Source organism: Neoarius graeffei, chromosome 12, assembly GCF_027579695.1.
Source record: "Neoarius graeffei isolate fNeoGra1 chromosome 12, fNeoGra1.pri, whole genome shotgun sequence".
Lineage (NCBI taxonomy): Eukaryota > Metazoa > Chordata > Actinopteri > Siluriformes > Ariidae > Neoarius > Neoarius graeffei.
This window is the reverse complement of record NC_083580.1, coordinates 54,635,764-54,655,692: the sequence shown is the minus strand read 5'-3', so window position 1 is coordinate 54,655,692 and position 19,929 is coordinate 54,635,764. Positions and strand designations below refer to the sequence as shown.

The following is a 19,929-nucleotide window of genomic DNA, read 5'->3' as shown; positions in this document are numbered from 1 at the left end:
GCTGTGTTAACTTGGGCCTGGCACTGGGATACACGAGGTGTATTTGGCAAGTTCTGTGATTGTTTTATTATGCTCTTTTTGGTTGTGATTTGCTATCTGTAACAGTCTAGATATTTCTGCAGTGTCGAGTAAGGCCACAAGAGGGTGGCGCCTACTTTTTTGTATCGTGTATGCACTATCTTGTTCTCCCCCGCCACACGGACTTCCATTCTCTTTCTTATGCTTATATTCTCTTGTAAGTGGTGATAGCGGATCAGCCTATGCGATCCTACGCATGTATGACTAATAAACGCAAATACCGTTGATCTCTGGCAACTTAAGCCTTTGGGCGGGATTTTATTGGATTGGGCGGGTTTCAAACTGTGATTGGGCTGGAAACTGTCACTCTCATCTGGCAACACTGGAGGCAAATTCCACTGCACGCTACATGTAGCACCATTTGGCAGGTTGATTGTTGCACAGGAGCAGAACATGGCTACTAAAGTCGCTGTTGTCACAGGAGCCAACAAAGGCATCGGACTAGCGATAGTGAAAGGACTTTGTAAAGCAGGTTACAGTGGAGATGTTCTCCTGACTGCTCGCAGCGAAGCGCTGGGAAAGAAGGCACTGGAGCTGGTGAAAGCCGAGGGCTTCGAAAACGTCGCCTTCCATCGACTCGACATCTGCGACCAAAGCAGCTGCCTCGCGCTCAGAAAGTTTCTGGAGGAGAACTACGGAGGCCTGGACGTGCTTATCAACAACGCGGGAATCGCTTACAAAGGTTGATTCACACGCTTAGTTATGCTGCGTTCATGTGCTATGGGAATTATGGTAAATACCAAACGCCGACATGGAAAGCACACATGAACGCCCCCTCTTGTGGTATTTTCCACTGGGCAACTCGTAGAAAATTTTGATACACGAGTTGCCGAGATGAGATGAACTTTAACCTTTTCAACATGGCGGCGAGCGGTACAAGACACTTGAATGCTAAGCATTGTACGCTACTAAAGTTTTTTTTACTAGTACTAGTGGGTAGTTTTTGGTGTCTATGCAATGTTGCGTCATTAACAAGTGTAATATAATACATTAGAAATCCGTTTCCTTTAAAAATGTGTTGTTATGGTTTGTTTTTACCTATCCAGAGCAGACGCTATTGCTAACGATAGCTAACTAACTATTGCTAACTTGAATCTGGTCCACCATCTTTAATTTGTCAACCACAACAAAAGCATGTGAACACAACACACTGGTAAATACCACTTCCCAACTGGAAAATATCTTCTTCCCAGAGCACATGAATGCAGGGTCAATGTACATCAAACTACGGAGCCCCTCATTGGGTGGAAAAAAAAAATTCCGTGGTCACGAGAAGTGTTAGTAATTTCATCACTGAGACTGTTGACTTTCTGGCATCAGTAGCTTCAGCCGCAAATATGGACAAGTTTGATCTGATTTCGTTTATTTTAATCTAGGAATGAGTTATAATGATATCCTTAAATCACTTGCAGTTAGACATGGAGTAATTCTGAGCAAGAGGCACTTACACTGAAAAAAAATTTGGAGTGGGGTTTACTTAAAAAAAAACTAGTACACTTTTTCCATGCAGAAATACTAAGTAAATTTAACATGGCATATTTTCAAGTAAAATTTACTTGCATCTCTTCATAGATTTTATTAGTAATACCCAAGTAAAGTTTACCCCTGAAAGCATGTTGAATTACATTCAGCCACAGCTTTATAAATCTCCCTAAAAAATGACACACATTCTCCAGAATTCTGCCTTTTATTTCTCACAAAATACAAAAAAAGAGGGCCTTGGGTCCTGTAAAACAAGGAAAGGCCGGAGAGGGAACCTAAATGGACCTCTAATAACAACTGTCATATTTCCCTTTTACAGTAGCAGTTTCGTCTCAGGGAATCCACTTTTGGGGAAAACTTTTAACCATCTAACTCCAGAAACAACTTCTTTAAACACTTCACTGAATCTCATTTATCCTCCAAAATTGAGATACACATTTGAATACACAAAGCCTTGCTGCATACAACATCACATTTCCCTTTTACAGTAGCAGTTTTCTTCTCAGGGAATCCACTTTTGGGGACAACTTTAAATCCAAAAAACTCTTGAAACACTTCAAATGTTTCTCTCAATTTTGGAGGATGACTGAGATTCAGTGATTACACAAACCTCATGAGCAGAATGCAAGCGTACATGGTAAAAAAAAAATCAAAATCTTCAATAAAGAATACAAATCTTAGAAAAAACTGTACAGGCACATCTGTGCATTATAAGTCATTAAACAAGCCAGGCATAACTCGAAGCCTTTTATGAACATGAAGTAGTAAATTGCATCTGCTGCATGAAACAATGTCACATTTCCTTTTTACAGTAGCAGTTTTCTTCTCAGGGAATCCACTTTTGGGGAAAACTTTTAACCATCTAACTCCAGAGACAACTTTTTTAAACACTTCACTGAATCTCAATTATCCTCCAAAATTGAGATACACATTTGAATACACAAAGCCTATGAGCAGAATGCAAACGTACACTGTAATAAAACCAAAATTAATCAAAAATCAAAATCTTCAATGAAGAAAAGTGCAAGACATATCTCGAAGCCTGATATGAACAGTTATGAATGACCTCACAATAAACACATCTGCTGCATATAACGTCACATTTCCCTTTTACAGTAGCAGTTTTCTTCTCAGGGAATCCACTTTTGGGGAAAACTTTAAATCCAAAAACAACTTTTGAAACACGTAATGTTTCTCTCAATTTTGGAGGATGACAGATTCAGTGATTACACAAACCTCATGAGCAGAATGCAAGCGTACATGGTAAAAAAAATAAAAAATCAAAATCTTCAATAAAGAATATACAAATCTTAGAAAAAACCTGTACAGGCACATCTGTGCATTATAAGTCATTAAACAAGCCAGGCATAACTCGAAGCCTTTTATGAACATGAAGTAGTAAATTGCATCTGCTGCATGAAACAATGTCACATTTCCTTTTTACAGTAGCAGTTTTCTTCTCAGGGAATCCACTTTTGGGGAAAACTTTAACTCATCCAATTCCAGAAACAACTTTTGAAACACTTCAATTTTGGCGGATAACTGAGATTCAATGAATACACAAAGCCCATGAGCAGAATGCAAGCGTTGGTGAGTATTTTACAACCACCCATCACCTCTGTACCATCAATCACAATGATGACATCAGTTGGGGTGGCACCCTCTGCAGCACTGCCCAGCACAAGGATCTTGATCACATGCTCTCTGATATCTTGTTTGATAACATCCTTGGAAGCATCCTGCCAAACACAACACAACAAAATGCCATAGTGGTCAAAAACTGCACAACACTGAACAACCCATACATCCCAAAACCTCAACTGCAGCCATCGTAAAAGAAAGGGGAAAAAAAACAAACCTGGTAGTCTTTAATGAGGTCCTCTGTCGATTCTCCCAGGAAAAGGATCAGACAACGGATGACCGCATCATGGCTATCGATCTCTTGCTGTATAAATACAAGAGAGTAAATAACTACAATGAACACTACTATTCTCTAATAACATGCATCAGCAGATCCATTAAACATCTGTACTGTGTCCAAGTACATTTGACAACCCTACGTTTGCTTGACCAGTGTGGGCCCCCAACTCATTCTGTACTGGAGCAGAGTGCACTAGTATGGTTGGAGGTGAATTTGGGCATGGTCCTCATGAAGTGTGCTGACAAACATACCTGAGCAGTTTTGAAATACATTTGCCAAACAAATCGCAAGGAATTCCCTTTCGGTAATAAAAAAGAAGCAAAGGTTCTAAATTCAGTTCAATGTTAGATACTAGTCTGGCTAACGCAACTTCAAAGCTCTGCGAGCATTTGGTCTGGCAAAGATATTAAGCCCAACCGTTTCCCAAAGTGCGTGGTTGACCCGCCTCCCTGAAATGCCTCAGTTTGCTACTGGTCGAAGCCAGAAAAGGCTGTGACGAAGCTTAAACCAATCACATCACTCTTTCCTCTGACGTATGTGACACGACGGGGCTAACTGGTAGATTAAACTCTTACCGAAGCCAGTCGGGAGCAAGGCGAAAACGTCCTTCCTTTCAATAAATACCTCCAGGGCTGCTCTTTGCTCCGTTTTCAATGAGAACTTGCTCCATGTTCGTAATGTTTCTAGTGAATGAAGCGCTTCCGGCATAGATTCTGTAAACAATCTATGGCTTCCGGTTGCAGTTCTACTATGTCAGTGCCTTGAACACACCTCTACCCAGGGCCATTGGAGATGCTCAAAGTTGATTGGCTCCCGATTTTTCGGGAGCTTGGAAGAGCTGTAGATAGCTTGCCTGGCCAGACTAAGCTCGCAACAGGCCCTCATGTTGCGTCACGCTTAGGATGGGTGGGCCCAGGCTAGTTAGATACACCGTCTGAGTGCAGACCAGGGACCAGAAACTATCATACTCCAGTAGAGTGTAAGCAACCTAGGGTGTATGTACACTAGGTACATTACACTCATACTGTACTGAAGTATGGTTGCCTTCGGCCCCCAGTCTACATGCACACTGCATACCATCAAACTGTCTCAGAGTAACTAACTGTTTTCACAAACATTTGTGATCATACTACATGTGCACAGGCACAACTGAACACAGCCTGAAACCACTTCATTTAAGGATAGACCCAACCTCCCAGCCGACCTTGACGGATAAAATTCTCTTTTTCCCCCCTTTCCTCCACTGGCCGACTCTGACTCCACAGGGGAAAACAAGGGGGTAATTTTGGGGTGGAACAAAGAAAGATGCTGTCTGAGTCTGTATGCTAACGACTACCAACTACTGTACCATTAGAGAATGGGTGGTGATCACACTGGTCAAAGAAGACAGCTCTGGCATGATGGGACATGATGTATATCCTTATAAAATGTGAGACAAATGAAACAGATAAGTACATACTACAGGCTGTCACAATAAAATGTATACAAACTTTAAATCCTTGTAAAGTAGGGGTTAATTAAAATTCATGCAATTTTCAAAGTTTAATAGAATTAACAGACATCGCCTTATTGTTTTGTAACCACCTATTCTCAAACTGATGTCAAAAGTCTATGCTATGACACCTGCAACAGTCACTGAAAGTCAAAGCAACCATTTGTGAATGCATTAAAATTTAAAGAGAATCGTGTGCAATTCACGTTGTCAGCAGTGCCTGGACCAGAATGAATGTCAGTTTGAGAACAGGCGGTGACAGTACTAAATTAAGGTCTGTACATTCTATTACACTTTGTAAATTACATTAATTTTGATAAATGTCTACTTTACAATGATTGAAAATGATTAACTGTATATTAACTGTATATTAAAAAATACATAGCGTTGGACAGAATCTTTCAGATTTTTTTTTTACCTGGCTGAGTGAGTCCAACAGGCTTTTTATTTTTGTGCCTGCAGTCCCACCCTTTGTCTTGAAAATTGACAGGAGTTTCTGAGTGTAGAAATCCATCTTAGTCAAAAAGGTTCGGTCCAGGTGGATGGTTGTGACCCTCTTGAACGCCTCTTTCACCTAAAAAAACCACACACACACACACACACACACACACACACACACACACACACACACAATTTGAAATGTTTTATTATTATATGAATATGATTGTATTCATGTATGTATATACATTTGAAAGCTACAATGAAATAAAAACTTTCCAAAAACATTTAATGACCTACTAACTGCCATGAAAGCATGGCACAAAGATTCATGACGTTTACCTGAGATTCATAGAAAAGGGCAGGCCATCTCTCCATGACATCTGGGACAGCAGGGATGTGGTTGACAATCTCCAACCGTCGATATGAAAAGGTCTTCTCCATTTTCTCACTGATAATCTTGTCGTTGTTGGTCTTTTTCACTTCTGTGAGGAGAACCACCCTCTCTTCTTCCAGTGTTTCTTTCGTTTCCCCAACTGGAAATGGAGGCAAATAATTGACTTCAGCCTTTTTGGGCCTTTTGATGCCTTTGGGATGGGGCTCATCATTCATCCTCTTCTTTTTTGAGTTCACCTCTAGCTCTGGACAGGGAAGTTGGAGGCCTCTTAGTTTTGCTCGATAATTGACCATTTTGTACTTGATTCTCTGTTGCTATCCATACATTCCATTGAATGATCCGGGTTCTTTGAGGCATGGATATTTCTCTGCCAAGGCCTCAACTACATTCATGACTTGGATTCCTGTTGGGTATGCTGTGTAATGGAATATTGTCTCTGCTAGTTTCTCAAGGACACTGCTGGTCACTTTGGGATTGTTCAAGAGGGTTCCATTTGTGTGATAAGCTTCGTTCCCTCTCTCCAGCAAAAGTTGCACATCAAAGGAGAAGGTTGGTATTTCAAACTTTCTTGGCCATGGTTGAGAACGGCGTGGTGAGAGATCGTCATCAGATGAAGACAGCAAAACAGTGTCCTGAGATGCTAAAGATGTGGATGACATGCAGTCTGATTCTGTTAAGTTATCGTCCTTTTCTTCCACTCTGCTGAGATTCACAATGACTGGTTCATGTTGAACAACTTTCAGGGTACCCATGTCTTGCACATCTTCTATGGAGGTCAATGTGAAGTACTGTCCCCCAAACTCCACATCTTGATACATTAGAGTAAAGCCATCTGTAATGTTGAATGTGCCCTGGATGACCAGTTTAAGATCCTGTACAGTACTGGGGATACCTGTTGGCACATCCAATTTGTGGACTGTATGATCATCAAAAATTATCCGTAGCTTTGCTGGGGTAGACATCTGAACAGGCAGGGAGACACTGCAACAAAAAATTAATCCATTTAGTTCATTCTGATAAAAAAGGAAAAGGAGAGAAAAAAACCCATTGAAAGTTTGAGCAACTTCCATTGCATATTTAAAAGGGAAGATTAATGTGGTGCTTTAAGGTAACAACTCGTCGTCCTGCAATAGAGATCTTGCAGTCACGTGACCGGAAAGTACACAACCGCCATCTTGTTGGTTAAAAACACCGCTGAATACTGCTGCACTCGTGTACAGAATGGATCAATTTCAACCGACGGACTACACGGCTCATTTTTCTAATGAATAGATAACTAGATATATGTCTAAAATAAACGATCTACAGATTTGTGACCCTTATGGCTTACCGGACGGAGTCTTCATGACCGGATTTTGAACTGTCAGCGGAATACCCGGACATGTATAATTACCTCATTAACTTTCCCTCGCTGTTCAGTGGTGAAGCACTGCGTGCCTATAAATCTCTGGACAGTTATCTTTACAGAAATTCAGGATTTGTCAGTGACTCAGATGTGGCATCTTGTAAACAAGAATCCTCATTGGATGGGTAAGTCACTTAAGTATTGAGTATAACACTGACCAGCCGATTATAGAATAGAATAAGGTAATTCCAAATCGTCCGTCTTGTTTACATGGATCTGGCGTTGGAGAGGTAGAGGCTTGGCAGTGGAGATTTGAGTAGCTGTTTTCTGAGCTTAGTCAACAGGCCGGCTCTGCAGCCTCGCTTTTGCTTCCGCTCCCGGCACTGCCTCCTTCGCTTTGATTCCGATAACAATCCACAGAGACCCCGCTGGTCTCGCTATCTCGTCCGGAATGTTTTTTTTTTTTTTTTTCTCGTCCGGAATGTTGTGCATGCGATGGAAATCGCTACAAACCGTCATTTTCTGCTGGAAACCAATGTCCAGTAAGTCCATACAGTTGTAGTGGATATTGAAGTCCGGTACAGACGAACAACACGCAAAAATACACACAAAAAACATAAAAAACGTGCACAGGTAGGGACAGCTTGTAGCCACAGCCGTTGTAGTAGAATTGTATATAGTAGGGTTTTCCAGAAGAAAAGGTAGAAGTAAAAGCAGAAGTAGAAGTATAAGGCGGAATATGGCGTTTGACCGACAAGATGGCGTCTGTCACAATCTGGATCGGCTGTGACGTCACATGCAAGTGCTCCATAGAGTACATAGCCAGGGGATAGAAATCAAGTAGTTCTTTCAGTTGAAGTATTTGGATGTTGCCCGTGTAGTCTAGCTCATAGCTCCTGAGGTGCTCGTTGTACCATGCATTAAGTAGTTTGACAATAAAGACTATGCTATCCAAAACCAAGAGGATCTGCGAAACCTCAGCAAAGTCAGGCAAACCTGCAGTTGAACCATAACACAGCAACATTCCTGGTGCATAGCTTGTACCTGAAAAGGCCACCTTGTTTGAGACATGGACCATTGTGATGTTTGGATACTTTCGCAACACCAAGTCTTTAATGGTCTCATTTAGTACATCTAATGACACTTGTGATGTTTTGGTAACAGTCACAGATTGTTTGACTGTACTGTTCTCATGGAGACACAGTGCAACCATGAGTTGGTGTTTTTTGGCGAGGGATAACAATATGTTCCTAAAACAGCCTGTCTGTCTGACAATTTTTTTGAAGAAGCTGTGTTTCGCTTCGAATCTCATTGTCCACAGGGCAGACAACGGACCAAATTCCTTAATTAGCTCAGGGTAGTGCTCAATGAAGTGGTGCTTGGGAAGCAGCTTCTCTTGGGGGAATACATCAAGAAATCTGTGTCTGTGTTCAGAGATCTTAGTGTCCAAGTAACAAATGCTTTCTTCTGTATGAACTGGGGACATCACTAGCTCCACTATGTCCTTCAAAACCATTAACATCTGCCATACTGGATCACTCTCAGGTACTCTCAACCCTATTATAAAGGGCAAAAGATGCAACAGGCACCAATTTTCATGGGCATTCCCTCCTACTGATCTTTTTGCAGCGAAATTGGCAGGGACCGAATGTGGGCGATTTGTTCTGTCAGTCCACTTGTAAGGGAACTGAGAAATTAAGTCATTGAGTTCCACCAAAGAAAAATACTTTTTCTTGATGAACACATTCAATGACGATGCCAGCTCTAGGGGAACAACACCCTCAAGAAGATCATGCAGCACATCTGGAGGGTAACCAGATGTCACATCAAAATGACTCAGTTTTTCAGATAGTGCACACTGACTTTTCACCCCATAACAGGGTCTAAGAGCAGGACTTGACAAAGCTGTCTGAACATGCAAGGTGTGCTGCTCTTGCCGTCTTTGCTGAAAAAGTCCTGATCTTACCTCTGTTGTCTGAAACAGAGAGCGCTCTCCCAGACAGAATCGACAGACATGAGGTCCTGTGAAACTTTCAACAAATCCTGCCACAGTATGAGCTCCCAAATTGTCAGCCACTATGCTCACCACAGTGCCTTTGATGACTTTCCCAAAACTTGGAATAAAAAAACTATCTTTAAGCTTTGAAGATCTCGTAATAGTGGCTCTAGGACAGTCTGAAATCCAAACTTCTTGGTGTCGCTGGCCTTACAAAGAATGGCTAAGTAAATACTTGACAATGCTGATCTCGCTTGTGCTGGGATGTTTCCCAACACCCAATACACAGCAGTGACTTTATGTATCTTACGGGATGTTCCCAGGGGATTGCAGACCTCAAAGTCATTGATGTACAGGATAAGACTTAATCTGTCCTCATTTGCAGAGAAGTCATTTTTCTGAAAATGAGACCCATCTTGAAATGACTGGTATTTCAATGCACAGTCTGGGTTCCTTGTAGCAACTAGGTATTTTTCTGAAGAATTCTTGAGTACGGGTGGCACGGTGGTGTAGTGGTTAGCGCCGTCACCTCACAGCAAGAAGGTCCGGGTTTGAGCCCCGTGGCCGGCGAGGGCCTTTCTGTGCGGAGTTTGCATGTTCTCCCCGTGTCCACGTGGGTTTCCTCCGGGTGCTCCGGTTTCCCCCACAGTCCAAAGACATGCAGGTTAGGTTAACTGGTGACTCTAAATTGACCGTAGGTGTGAATGTGAGTGTGAATGGTTGTCTGTGTCTGTGTCAGCCCTGTGATGACCTGGCGACTTGTCCAGGGTGTACCCCGTCTTTCGCCCGTAGTCAGCTGGGATAGGCTCCAGCTTGCCTGCGACCCTATAGAACAGGATAAAGCGGCTAGAGATAATGAGAATGAGATTCTTGAGTACCTGTAACAAGGACTGCAGTATAGGAACATATTGGAATGTTTTATTTTCCTTCTTATTCAGAATGTACTCTTTTGGTTCCACAGCTGAAAAATGTGCCTTCATATATTCCCTTCTCCTATGTGATGTAGTAAAAGGACCACCTTTGCCTAAAGCTGAACTAATAGGGTGTGACTCACATAGGTTGCTCACTAAATCGCTTAAAAGAACTGAATCCAAGTCACAGTTGTGTTTCTTGAAGGTGGACTCGACAACATGTCTCAAAACTGGTCCAGATGAGGAGCAGGATATGAACTGTAACTCATCTACAATTTCATCGATGCACTTGTTCGGCACATTGTAACAACTCTCCAACCTTAGAAAGAGCAGTCCAAGCTTCTCTTTTATAACTTCAGCCAAATCCTCACATGGTTCAACAAAAACCTCAGTATCCTGCTCAGAAATCACTGGATCATGCTGGATGACAGGAGTATCTGAATGTGTTTTCAAGACCTCAGGTTTAAAGTCATCATGCGAGTGCTGACCGTGTTTCCTGTGCTTATGAGTAGAAAAGGTTGAATAGATGTTTGTACTGAAGCTACAGTTTTTAAATACACACTGAACAACTTCAAACCTCTTCAGATGACTGTTTAAGTGTTCAAAATACTGTTTCTCTGAAGAGAAGGACGCTAAACTGCAGCGCTGACAACTAAATGAAAGGACCACCTTTGGTGCAACTGATTCCACATGATGACGGGACAGATGGATCTTGAGAGCATTAAACGTCTTAAATGAACAAGGACAATTAGTATAAAGGCAAGGGATGGATTGAGTACGGCCACTGTTTCCATGTTTGAGTCTGTAGTGCTTCAAAAGTTCAACCCTTTTATTTGAGGCAAAGCTACAACTTTTACACAGCCACCTCATGGTGGCACACCTAGGGCAAAAAATAAATAAAATATTTTTAAAAAATTATATTTCAGGCACATATATATTTCACACACGATTGATCGTAAATCATGCTGTAATGTGATTGTGTGCTCAACTTACCCTTAACAGGATGCCTCATGAGGGATACAAATGTCCATGTCACCAGAGGGGCTCTGTATTAAACCATTAAACCTCTGTATTAAACCATACTTGCCAACTTTTCAAAATTCTCATGGGGGAGAAAAGTGCGTGAACGGCATTTTCTTTCTTTCTTTCTTTCTTTCTTTCTTTCTTTCTTTCTTTCTTTTTTTTTAATTCAGAAAAGGTCAGTTTACAAAAAAATTGTTTCACTTGTTATCCTTACAAAACAGAAAAACCTTTTCCATTTTTTACATATATGTACATATGCATATGTACTCAAAAGCCTTACATCTTTCTGATCCTGTGAGCTATAATTCAGACCACGAGAGAAAATTCAAAAAGAAAGATAAAAAGTAGAATATGTACCCAAGTGGTGGTTAGCGCTGTCGCCTCACAGCAGGAGGATCCGGGTTCGAGCCCCGTGGCCGACGAGGGCCTTTCTGTGTGGAGTTTGCATGTTGTCCGCGTGGGTTTCCTCCGGGTGCTCCGGTTTCCCCCACAGTCCAAAGACATGCAGGCTAGGTCAACTGGTGACTCTAAATTGACCGTAGGTGTGAGCATGAATGTTGACACAGACAACTATGCCCTGTGATGACCTGGCGACTTGTCCAGGGTGTACCCCGCCTTTCGCCCGTAGTCAGCTGGGCTCCAGCTTGCCTGCGACCCTGTGGAACAGGATAAAGGGGCTAGAGATAATGAGATGAGATGTACCCAAGTACCTCCTTAAATCTGTCTTCAAGTACCTCTGCTAGAAGCTCTTGCATAGCTTTGTCTTTCTCACATATGTCCATATTATGTCCTCCTATCATGAATAACACAATCACAATAAACACTAGAACCAAGGGAGCTTATATTGCTATTATTCGCATCAACACAAGGGAATTTGTACTAAGTAACAGTGGAATCATACCAAGTCTGCTCTCGTCGGGGCTATGAATTCAATCCATTTATTCCAAATTTGGTAGAATTTGTTCCTTTGAATCCGTAGAGAATAGGTCAATTTCTCCATTTTAAATATTTCCATAATTGTTCCATACCAGTTATCCAATGTAGGTGGCACTGGATTTAGCCACCTTTTAGTGATCGTTTTTTTTTTTTTTTACTTGCCGCTAGAAGGGCCTGCAGCAGCTTTATGTCCTTCCTCTATTTCAGAAGTGAACGACGTTTTCAATTGGACAAGGGTATGATGCACAGTGGAAAGGATAAAAACAGTGGATCCCAATTAATTGCAAACCATTTGAAATTTATACAGTTAAAGAGTTTTTGAATTGTTGATATTGCTCTATCAATTACTATAAGTTATGGGATTCATGTATCAGGCATGAGAGAGCTCAGAGTGAAAAATCTGAAATAATACTCGTCTTGAATTTTAATATTATAACAATGAAAGGGAAGTCTTAAATCAGATTTTGAGCAGAAAAATCTCATGCGTGAATATTGTATACATACAGAGACCCACAGAAAATAACACGTGATGCTTTAGAAGAATGTTTATAATTTCGTAAAATAGTCACAGTGAATGAAAGTGTTATTGGATTGCATCAAATGTGTTTTCCTTCTGTAAGCTCATGTAAAAATACAGATAACTATAATATCATATATAAATTAAATAAAATTTTAATAAGATTTGACCAAAATAGTAACTCAGTTAAATAAATACTGCACTGTCTTAGTACTACTAAAATGCATCTCTCTCACTAAACACTTTCCAACAGAATTTTTAAAAAGCACTAGAAATCCTATCAAAATCCTATCGGAATGCATCAAAGGAATTTGCTCATTTGCAAACTTTGACTGAAAGTTTTCAAACAAAATTTAAAAATGGCACTATAAATACTACCATACTATCAAAATATACTCCGCAAAGAAATTCACTCGAATGCATAATTTTAGTACTACCAAAATACACTCACTAGTAATCTTTCACTTAAAACCTCAAAACTCTATCAAAGTCAATCACTTTCCAGATACAGTAATTCACTTGTAAACTTTCACTTAAAACTTTCAAACATAAATTCAAAATAGCACTAAGACACTACCACACTATTCAAATACACTCATCAAACAAGTTCGATAGTTACGGCCGCCCAACCCAGCGTTAAAAATATTCCAACTGAAATAAATTTGCGAGACCCGGATGTAAACATACAGACTTCTAAACTTTGACCTGTGCGGTCAGTGAATCGCTTACCTTGCAAAATGTGTTGGTCTGGTTGGTCAAACATTTGCTTATCCATGAAGATTCATTCTCCCATGCAACCTGGTATTTGCATTCATATTTTTGCTGTTTGGTATTTGGTTTAGTGGCCATGATGAATGACTGCTTGTAAAAAATGTCGGACAGCCTGGGTGAATCCTACATTACGGAAGTGACTGTCATTCTGTTCGTTGATTGGTTAAAAATCTGTTGACATCAGCAGTGTTTCTCATACGATTCTGATTGGACATAATCGGGAGTATTTTTAACTTGGCAGTAGGGATTTCCCCAAACCGGGAGATTATCCAGTTTTTAACAAATACGATCGGGAGGCGGGAGACGGAGGCTAAAATTGGGAGCCTCCCGCCGAAATCGGGAGGGTTGGCAAGTATGATGAAATGCTTTTGTAAATTTACAAGAAAAAATGCACGCCCAGAATATTTGACAACAAAAACATTTATTTCCTGTCTTTGTTTATTAGAGAATGCCACTGAGCCTTTTGGGGAACAGGCTGAAGTCACCATGCGCACCAACTTCTGGGGAACCCTGTGGGTGTGTCATGCTCTATTCCCCCTGCTGAGACCAAATGCTCGTGTGGTCAATGTGTCCAGCTTCTACAGCAAGCTGACTCTGGAGAAATGTAGCCCAGAACTCCAGGCAAAGTATACAACCTACACAGACATATGGGTTTGTCTCAGAAACTGGGTACTGTGGGGGTACCCCACTAAATATACTCACAGTCAATAAACTATACGGTTTTGAATGGTGATGTTGGTTTTAATTTGAGATAAAATGACGAAAGAAATAATACAGATAAAACTAAATCTTTGATGTGAATATTCAGAATTTGGCAAAAATTCTGCAAATTTGTTGAAAAATGGCGGCTTGATCTGGGACATGATAAATGGTTGACTACATCGCATTCCCTTAAAAACGTTGTAGTCCACTGAAAAGTCTACAGTTATCACTAATTGTATTTTAAGTTGTAACTTTATACACCTAAGGATTGGTGCGCTCACAGAATAATCATAACCGTAATAAAACATCATGCAAAATATTTGATCACCGTTGTAACTCCATTTTCCGCATACCCAAAACCAATACGATCGTGTGTTTTGATCTAAACAGAAAGCCTCAGGGTCAAGGTCACTACCTCACCAAAAGTAGTAACTTAAAATCACTACGCCATATAAAAATTTAGTTATAAATCTGCGGTTTTGTTTTTTAAAACGAAAGCTGAAAGTTAGGTATAGAATATGTTTCTTACAGAATATGTTACGATGGTAGCTGGTCTTGTATGAATTTCTGAGCTATAAAATGAGTTGTGGTCTATTTTTTACCGTAGCATGTTATTTGTGTGCGGGGAAGGACACATATTAACAATTTGCATGTGTAGAATGGAATTTTCCACTCCAACAGTTAGAAGTTGATCGTGCTTCCATTTGCGGTCTTTCTGTTACGCGAGTGATCTGTTTGGACGTTATCACTGAAAAGGTGAGTTTTGACAGTTTTATTTTTTGACAGTTTTATTTTGTTTTAGTCTTGCAGTGTAAGGCAATAGAATGTTTCTTTTTCATCTTACTTTCATATTTCGTAGTGTTTGCGTATTTTTGGCCAATATTTTGCAACCATGGTCAATTTAGATCGAACTTTTGATAGAATCTACAGCCAGTCATTTTGCCCCGCCCCCGCCTCACGCTCCGTCCGGTGCGGTAGTGATGTCCCGTTGCTTGTGCGCCACAGCAGAGACCAGCGTGACCTTCAGCCGGTACAGTCGCTGTTCTTTTACCACCGCCGTTATTCTCATCTTTCCGGTGTGTTCTTGATTTTTCCATTGTGTCCTATTGTCCTATTTCGCCATATCAAATACCCAAAATGTATCATATTATTCATATTTAAGTGAATAATCAATTCAGTCATCATAACTTGGCATTTTTAACCCAAGCAATCAAAAACAGGAAATTTATTCAATATTTTCACTCATCTGTGAAGGAGGGGCTTTAATTCTTCATGATGTAGTTATTTTATATGTAAATCAATTTTACAAAAGCATTTGAATTGTAATCAAAAAAATTTTCCACAGTGGAGGCCAGATAAAGCAAGATACTATCTTTATTCTTATTAAACATGACAAAAGAAACATTGTTAGGTAAATGCAAAAAAAAAGTAAAATTAGAAAAAATATTTTTTGACCATATTGTCCCCAAATGAGAGACCAGTTTCTGAGACAGACAGACAGACATATATATATATATATATATATATCAGAGAGAGAGAAGCAATATTAAAAATTAACATAATGACAACACTTTTAGGGATATGTCTTTCACCAGATCCTCAAATCTATTTATTAGGAGATGCAACAAATATTGATGCACAGTTAAGAAAAGCCTAAAAGAAGTTTCTCGCATTGGCCCTGTGCATTGCCAGGAAGTGCATAGCCATTACATGGAAGTCTGACTCCCAACTCCCTATAGCAAGATGGGTTTCGGAAATGAACAGTTACGTTCCACTTGTTAAGATTACATACAGGGCAGCACGGTGGTGTAGTGGTTAGCACTGTTGCCTCACAGCAAGAAGGTTCTGGGTTCGAGCCCAGTGGCCGACGAGGGCCTTTCTGTGTGGAGTTTGCATGCTCTCCCCGTGTACTCCGCCTCTCGCCCATAGTCAGCTGGGATAGGCTCCAGCTTGCCTGCAACCCTGTACAACAGGATTAGCGGCTACAGATAATGGATGGAAGATTACATACACACTTAGAAATGATTACAACACTTTTGTAGAGATTTGGAAGCCTTATTTGGCATATATGGACACACTGCCAACTTCTATTGTGGACAAGATATAGAAAGGTTATTAGAATTAACAAGCCTTTGATCATAAGTATATAAGTATTGTTTGTCTCGCCTCTCTTTTTAGTTACCTCTCCAGTTGATGGGTGGGTTAGGGAAGGGGTTTGGATTCATGTTTTTGTATGTTTGTGTATGTCTTGTTAATTTGGAAAATTGAAAATAAAATATTCTATAAAAATAAAAAATTAAGCAAATTTGTGACATTTGTCATTCCTTTGTACAAAAGGCCAGATTCTCTTTGAGCCTTATCCATTCCACTGAAGACCCTCTTATGGTTTTGATCTAACATGAATAATCAGGTTTTACACAAACTTGTGGAGTCCATGCCAGCTCAAGTGCAAACTGTCATTAAAACAAAATAGGAAATATGAAGAAATTTTCAAATTCGTGTAAATATTCAAATAATTTTTACTTTTCACTCAAATTATTGCTGATAGTATAAGTTTTAAGTAAACATTCTGTATTACATTTGTAAAGCTTACAAAACAGAAGCATTTTCTTTAATGGTCTTAGAATTTTGTACAGGTGGCGCAGTGGTTATCACTGTCGCCTTACAGCAAGAAGGTTCTGGATTTGAGCCCAGTGGCCAGTAGGGGCCTTTCGGTGTCAAGTTTGCATGTTCTCCCCATGTTTGTGTGGGTTTTCTCCCGTTGCGCCAGTTTTCACCCACAGTTCAAAGATATGCAGTTAGGTTAACTGGCTACTCTAAATTGTCTATGGGTGTGAAAGTGTGTGTGTGAATGGTTGTTTCCCAAGCCTGGTAATGGGAGGGTTGCATCAGGAGCATAAAACTATGCTCCAATTAATATATGACATGTGGATCAATAGGGTCCACATGGGAACAACCCCACACACATAAGTGGGACAAGCTGGAAGGAGTGAGTGAGTAGGTCTTAGGATTTTGTACCCCGTTTTATTTATATTGGAATGGCAAAGACTCAGTCATGTAGTTTTATGCAAAACAATACGCGCCTCAAAGCGAGACACACCTCGAAGCGGGGCTTCGTCTGACACTTCCCCTTATAATCGATACACGCTTTGGAACCTCAGCTTCAGATAGCCCATCGCTAGCTCTGAATGTCCACTGTTGGTTTGAGCCCTGGGTTTCACATGTGAAGACTGCATTTGTTGTTAAAGAGGATAAACCAACATGAAGACCAGAGAGCTGTCTATGGGAGAAAAGCAAGCCATGGATGGATATGTTGCCATTTTCTTGATTATGGCCCCTTGTATATACAGAAACATAGTTTTCATATATTTTTATTTCTACCAATGGCTACATACTATACCTTTCATTTCATCAGATTTTGACAATATGCTGTTTTTGATAGGTTGAGAAGAACAGACATGTCTGAGGAGGAGCTCTGCTCAATGATGGGGGAGTATGTTATTGCTGCACAGATTGGAGCTCATGAGGCTCAGGGCTGGACACACAGTGCTTATGGTACCACCAAGGTACTGTTCACAAGCTTCTTTTTTTTTTGACAATTTGATGGCATCATCTAATTATAATTTATGAAATGAAAGAAATCCAAATTATTATTTAGAAAAAGGTGGTATAGTGGAGGGGTGGACGATCTGGCCAAATCATGATCCATGACAGAATCATGAGCCATGATCTGTATCACAATCTTTCTCAACTCTTTTAAAACGTAGGCTAGTTACAACCAATCTCCAAATGTGACTATTTCTTGTGATTCTTTTAGATCGGTGTGACTGTCCTTTCAAGGATCCAGGCACGGGTTCTTAATGAAACCAGGTCCAGCGATGGCATTCTCATCAATGCCTGTTGCCCAGGCTGGGTGAGAACAGGCATGGCTGGTCAGAATGCCCCCAAGAGCCCAGAACAAGGAGCAGAAACTCCGGTGTACCTGGCATTGTTGCCAGAAGGAGCGAAGGAGCCACATGGACAATTGGTTTGGGACAAAGAGGTGCAGGAATGGTAGCAAGAAAGTAGAAAAATAGCACATAAATTATGTAAACAGAATAAAATGTATTAAAACTAATGATTAAGTTCTACTGGATAAAGCAATCTAATTTTTACTCATCTTGATTGACATAATAATATTGGTTTTGCCATGCAATATTTTTCCCACAAATATATGTATAAAATTAATTTTAAAAAATGTTATTAGTTGCCTTTCTTAACTGTGTTGGTTTTCATGGTCTTTCAAGGTGACAAATTGCTTCATGCTTCTAAATGCTGAGTCATCCCACATGGTGATAATCCAGAACAGAATTTGACATTAGCAAATAGCAACAATTAGTAGTATTTGTATGCTACTTCCTTCCCTAGAAGAGGCTAAATGAGTCAGATGATGACTTGCAGGAATTCAGAGATTCTATAATTTCTTTTATCACTTCAGAAAGTAGTTCCATAAAAGCAAAAATAAACTGACAATTTGTTGCACTTTGGGTTTTATAATCTGTGGTTGGTAGAAGAGAGCAACTGGACTTGCTTGAAGATTCTTGAAGACGTTTCGCCTCTCATCTGAAAGGCATCCTCAGTTCTGTCTGACTAATAGGGAGTATCAAGTATTTATCCTCTCATGGATCATCATAGAATCCACCTACAATGCAGCCATCAGCATTCTGATTCGGATTCTATGATGATCCATGAGAGGATAAATACTTGATACTCCCTATTAGTCAGACAGAACTGAGGATGCCTTTCAGATGAGAGGCGAAACGTCTTCAAGAATCTTCAAGCAAGTCCAGTTGCTCTCTTCTACCAACCACAGATTACTATATACCTGGATGACTGAGTATCTTCACAGATATGTTTGGGTTTTATAGGTGTGACTGCAATATTTGCCACAAATCTGCCATTGCCAGAAGGGCCAAGTATCTTTTGGCACATTTAAATAGTATATAATAAATAAGAAAAAAACTGACAAGGTGACTAAAATGTTTTATAATAATTTATACCAGAGCACTGTTGAATTCCTGAATCTGCTTGGTTAGAAGGTGTTAAATATAACAGCAGGTCTGGCAATAGTTACAGCAAATCAAAGGTTTACATTCATGTACTTGTTCACAGGTCACGGGGACTGTGCTTCACATACTCTAGGCCTCCCAATATTTACACATTTTCACATTGCAATACACTGCAATATTCATTCATTATCTCTAGCCGCTTTATCCTTCTACAGGGTCGCAGGCAAGCTGGAGCCTATCCCAGCTGACTACGGGCGAAAGGTGGGGTACACCCTGGACAAGTCGCCAGGTCATCACAGGGCTGACACATAGACACAGACAACCATTCACACCTACGGTCAATTTAGAGTCACCAGTTAACCTAACCTGCATGTCTTTGGACTGTGGGGAAAACCGGAGCACCCGGAGGAAACCCACGCGGACACGGGGAGAACATGCAAACTCCACACAGAAAGGCCCTCGCCGGCCCCGGGGCTCGATCCCAGGACCTTCTTGCTGTGAGGCGACAGCGCTAACCACTACACCACCACGCCGCCCACACTGCAATATACTACAAGCTATTTAAAAGCAGTGGCAAGGTCAGAAATGAAAGAGCGGATTGTTTACTGTTTTATACATACACACACCCGTGTTGCCACAGCTACAGCACAAAAAAAAAAAGAAGAAATTCCAGGAGCTTTTCCTCTAGGTTATAACCATTAAACACAACACAAGGGCTATCAGAGGTCTATCAATTAAAATATAACGTTTCTTATAGGCTGTGCAGGCTTATGACTTTAAATTGCAAGAAAATACCAATTAACTTAGTACAAAATATGTTTTCAGAAGAAACCTACAAATCACACCAACTGTTTTAGCCAAGACTTTTAAAT

General features: G+C 40.4%; 1 protein-coding gene across 1 annotated transcript; it reads left to right on the top strand.

Moving 5' to 3' along the window:
* Nucleotides 1-393: 393 nt before the first annotated feature.
* LOC132895432 (carbonyl reductase [NADPH] 1-like) lies at nucleotides 394-18,210 on the top strand. Its single transcript, XM_060936038.1, has 4 exons — nucleotides 394-760; nucleotides 13,753-13,933; nucleotides 17,452-17,575; nucleotides 17,827-18,210. The coding sequence occupies exons 1-4, from the start codon at nucleotides 472-474 to the stop codon at nucleotides 18,064-18,066; spliced, it is 834 nt and encodes a 277-aa protein (XP_060792021.1). The 5' UTR covers nucleotides 394-471; the 3' UTR covers nucleotides 18,067-18,210.
* Nucleotides 18,211-19,929: the final 1,719 nt, after the last annotated feature.

Coding starts and splice junctions, on each gene's coding strand:
- LOC132895432 (XM_060936038.1), top strand. CDS start 472: ATGGCTACTAAAGTCGCTGTTGTCACAGGAGCCAACAAAGGCATCGGA. Junction 761..13,752: donor CGCGGGAATCGCTTACAAAG/GTTGATTCACAC, acceptor TTTGTTTATTAG/AGAATGCCACTGAGCCTTTT. Junction 17,576..17,826: donor GTGCTTATGGTACCACCAAG/GTACTGTTCACA, acceptor TGATTCTTTTAG/ATCGGTGTGACTGTCCTTTC.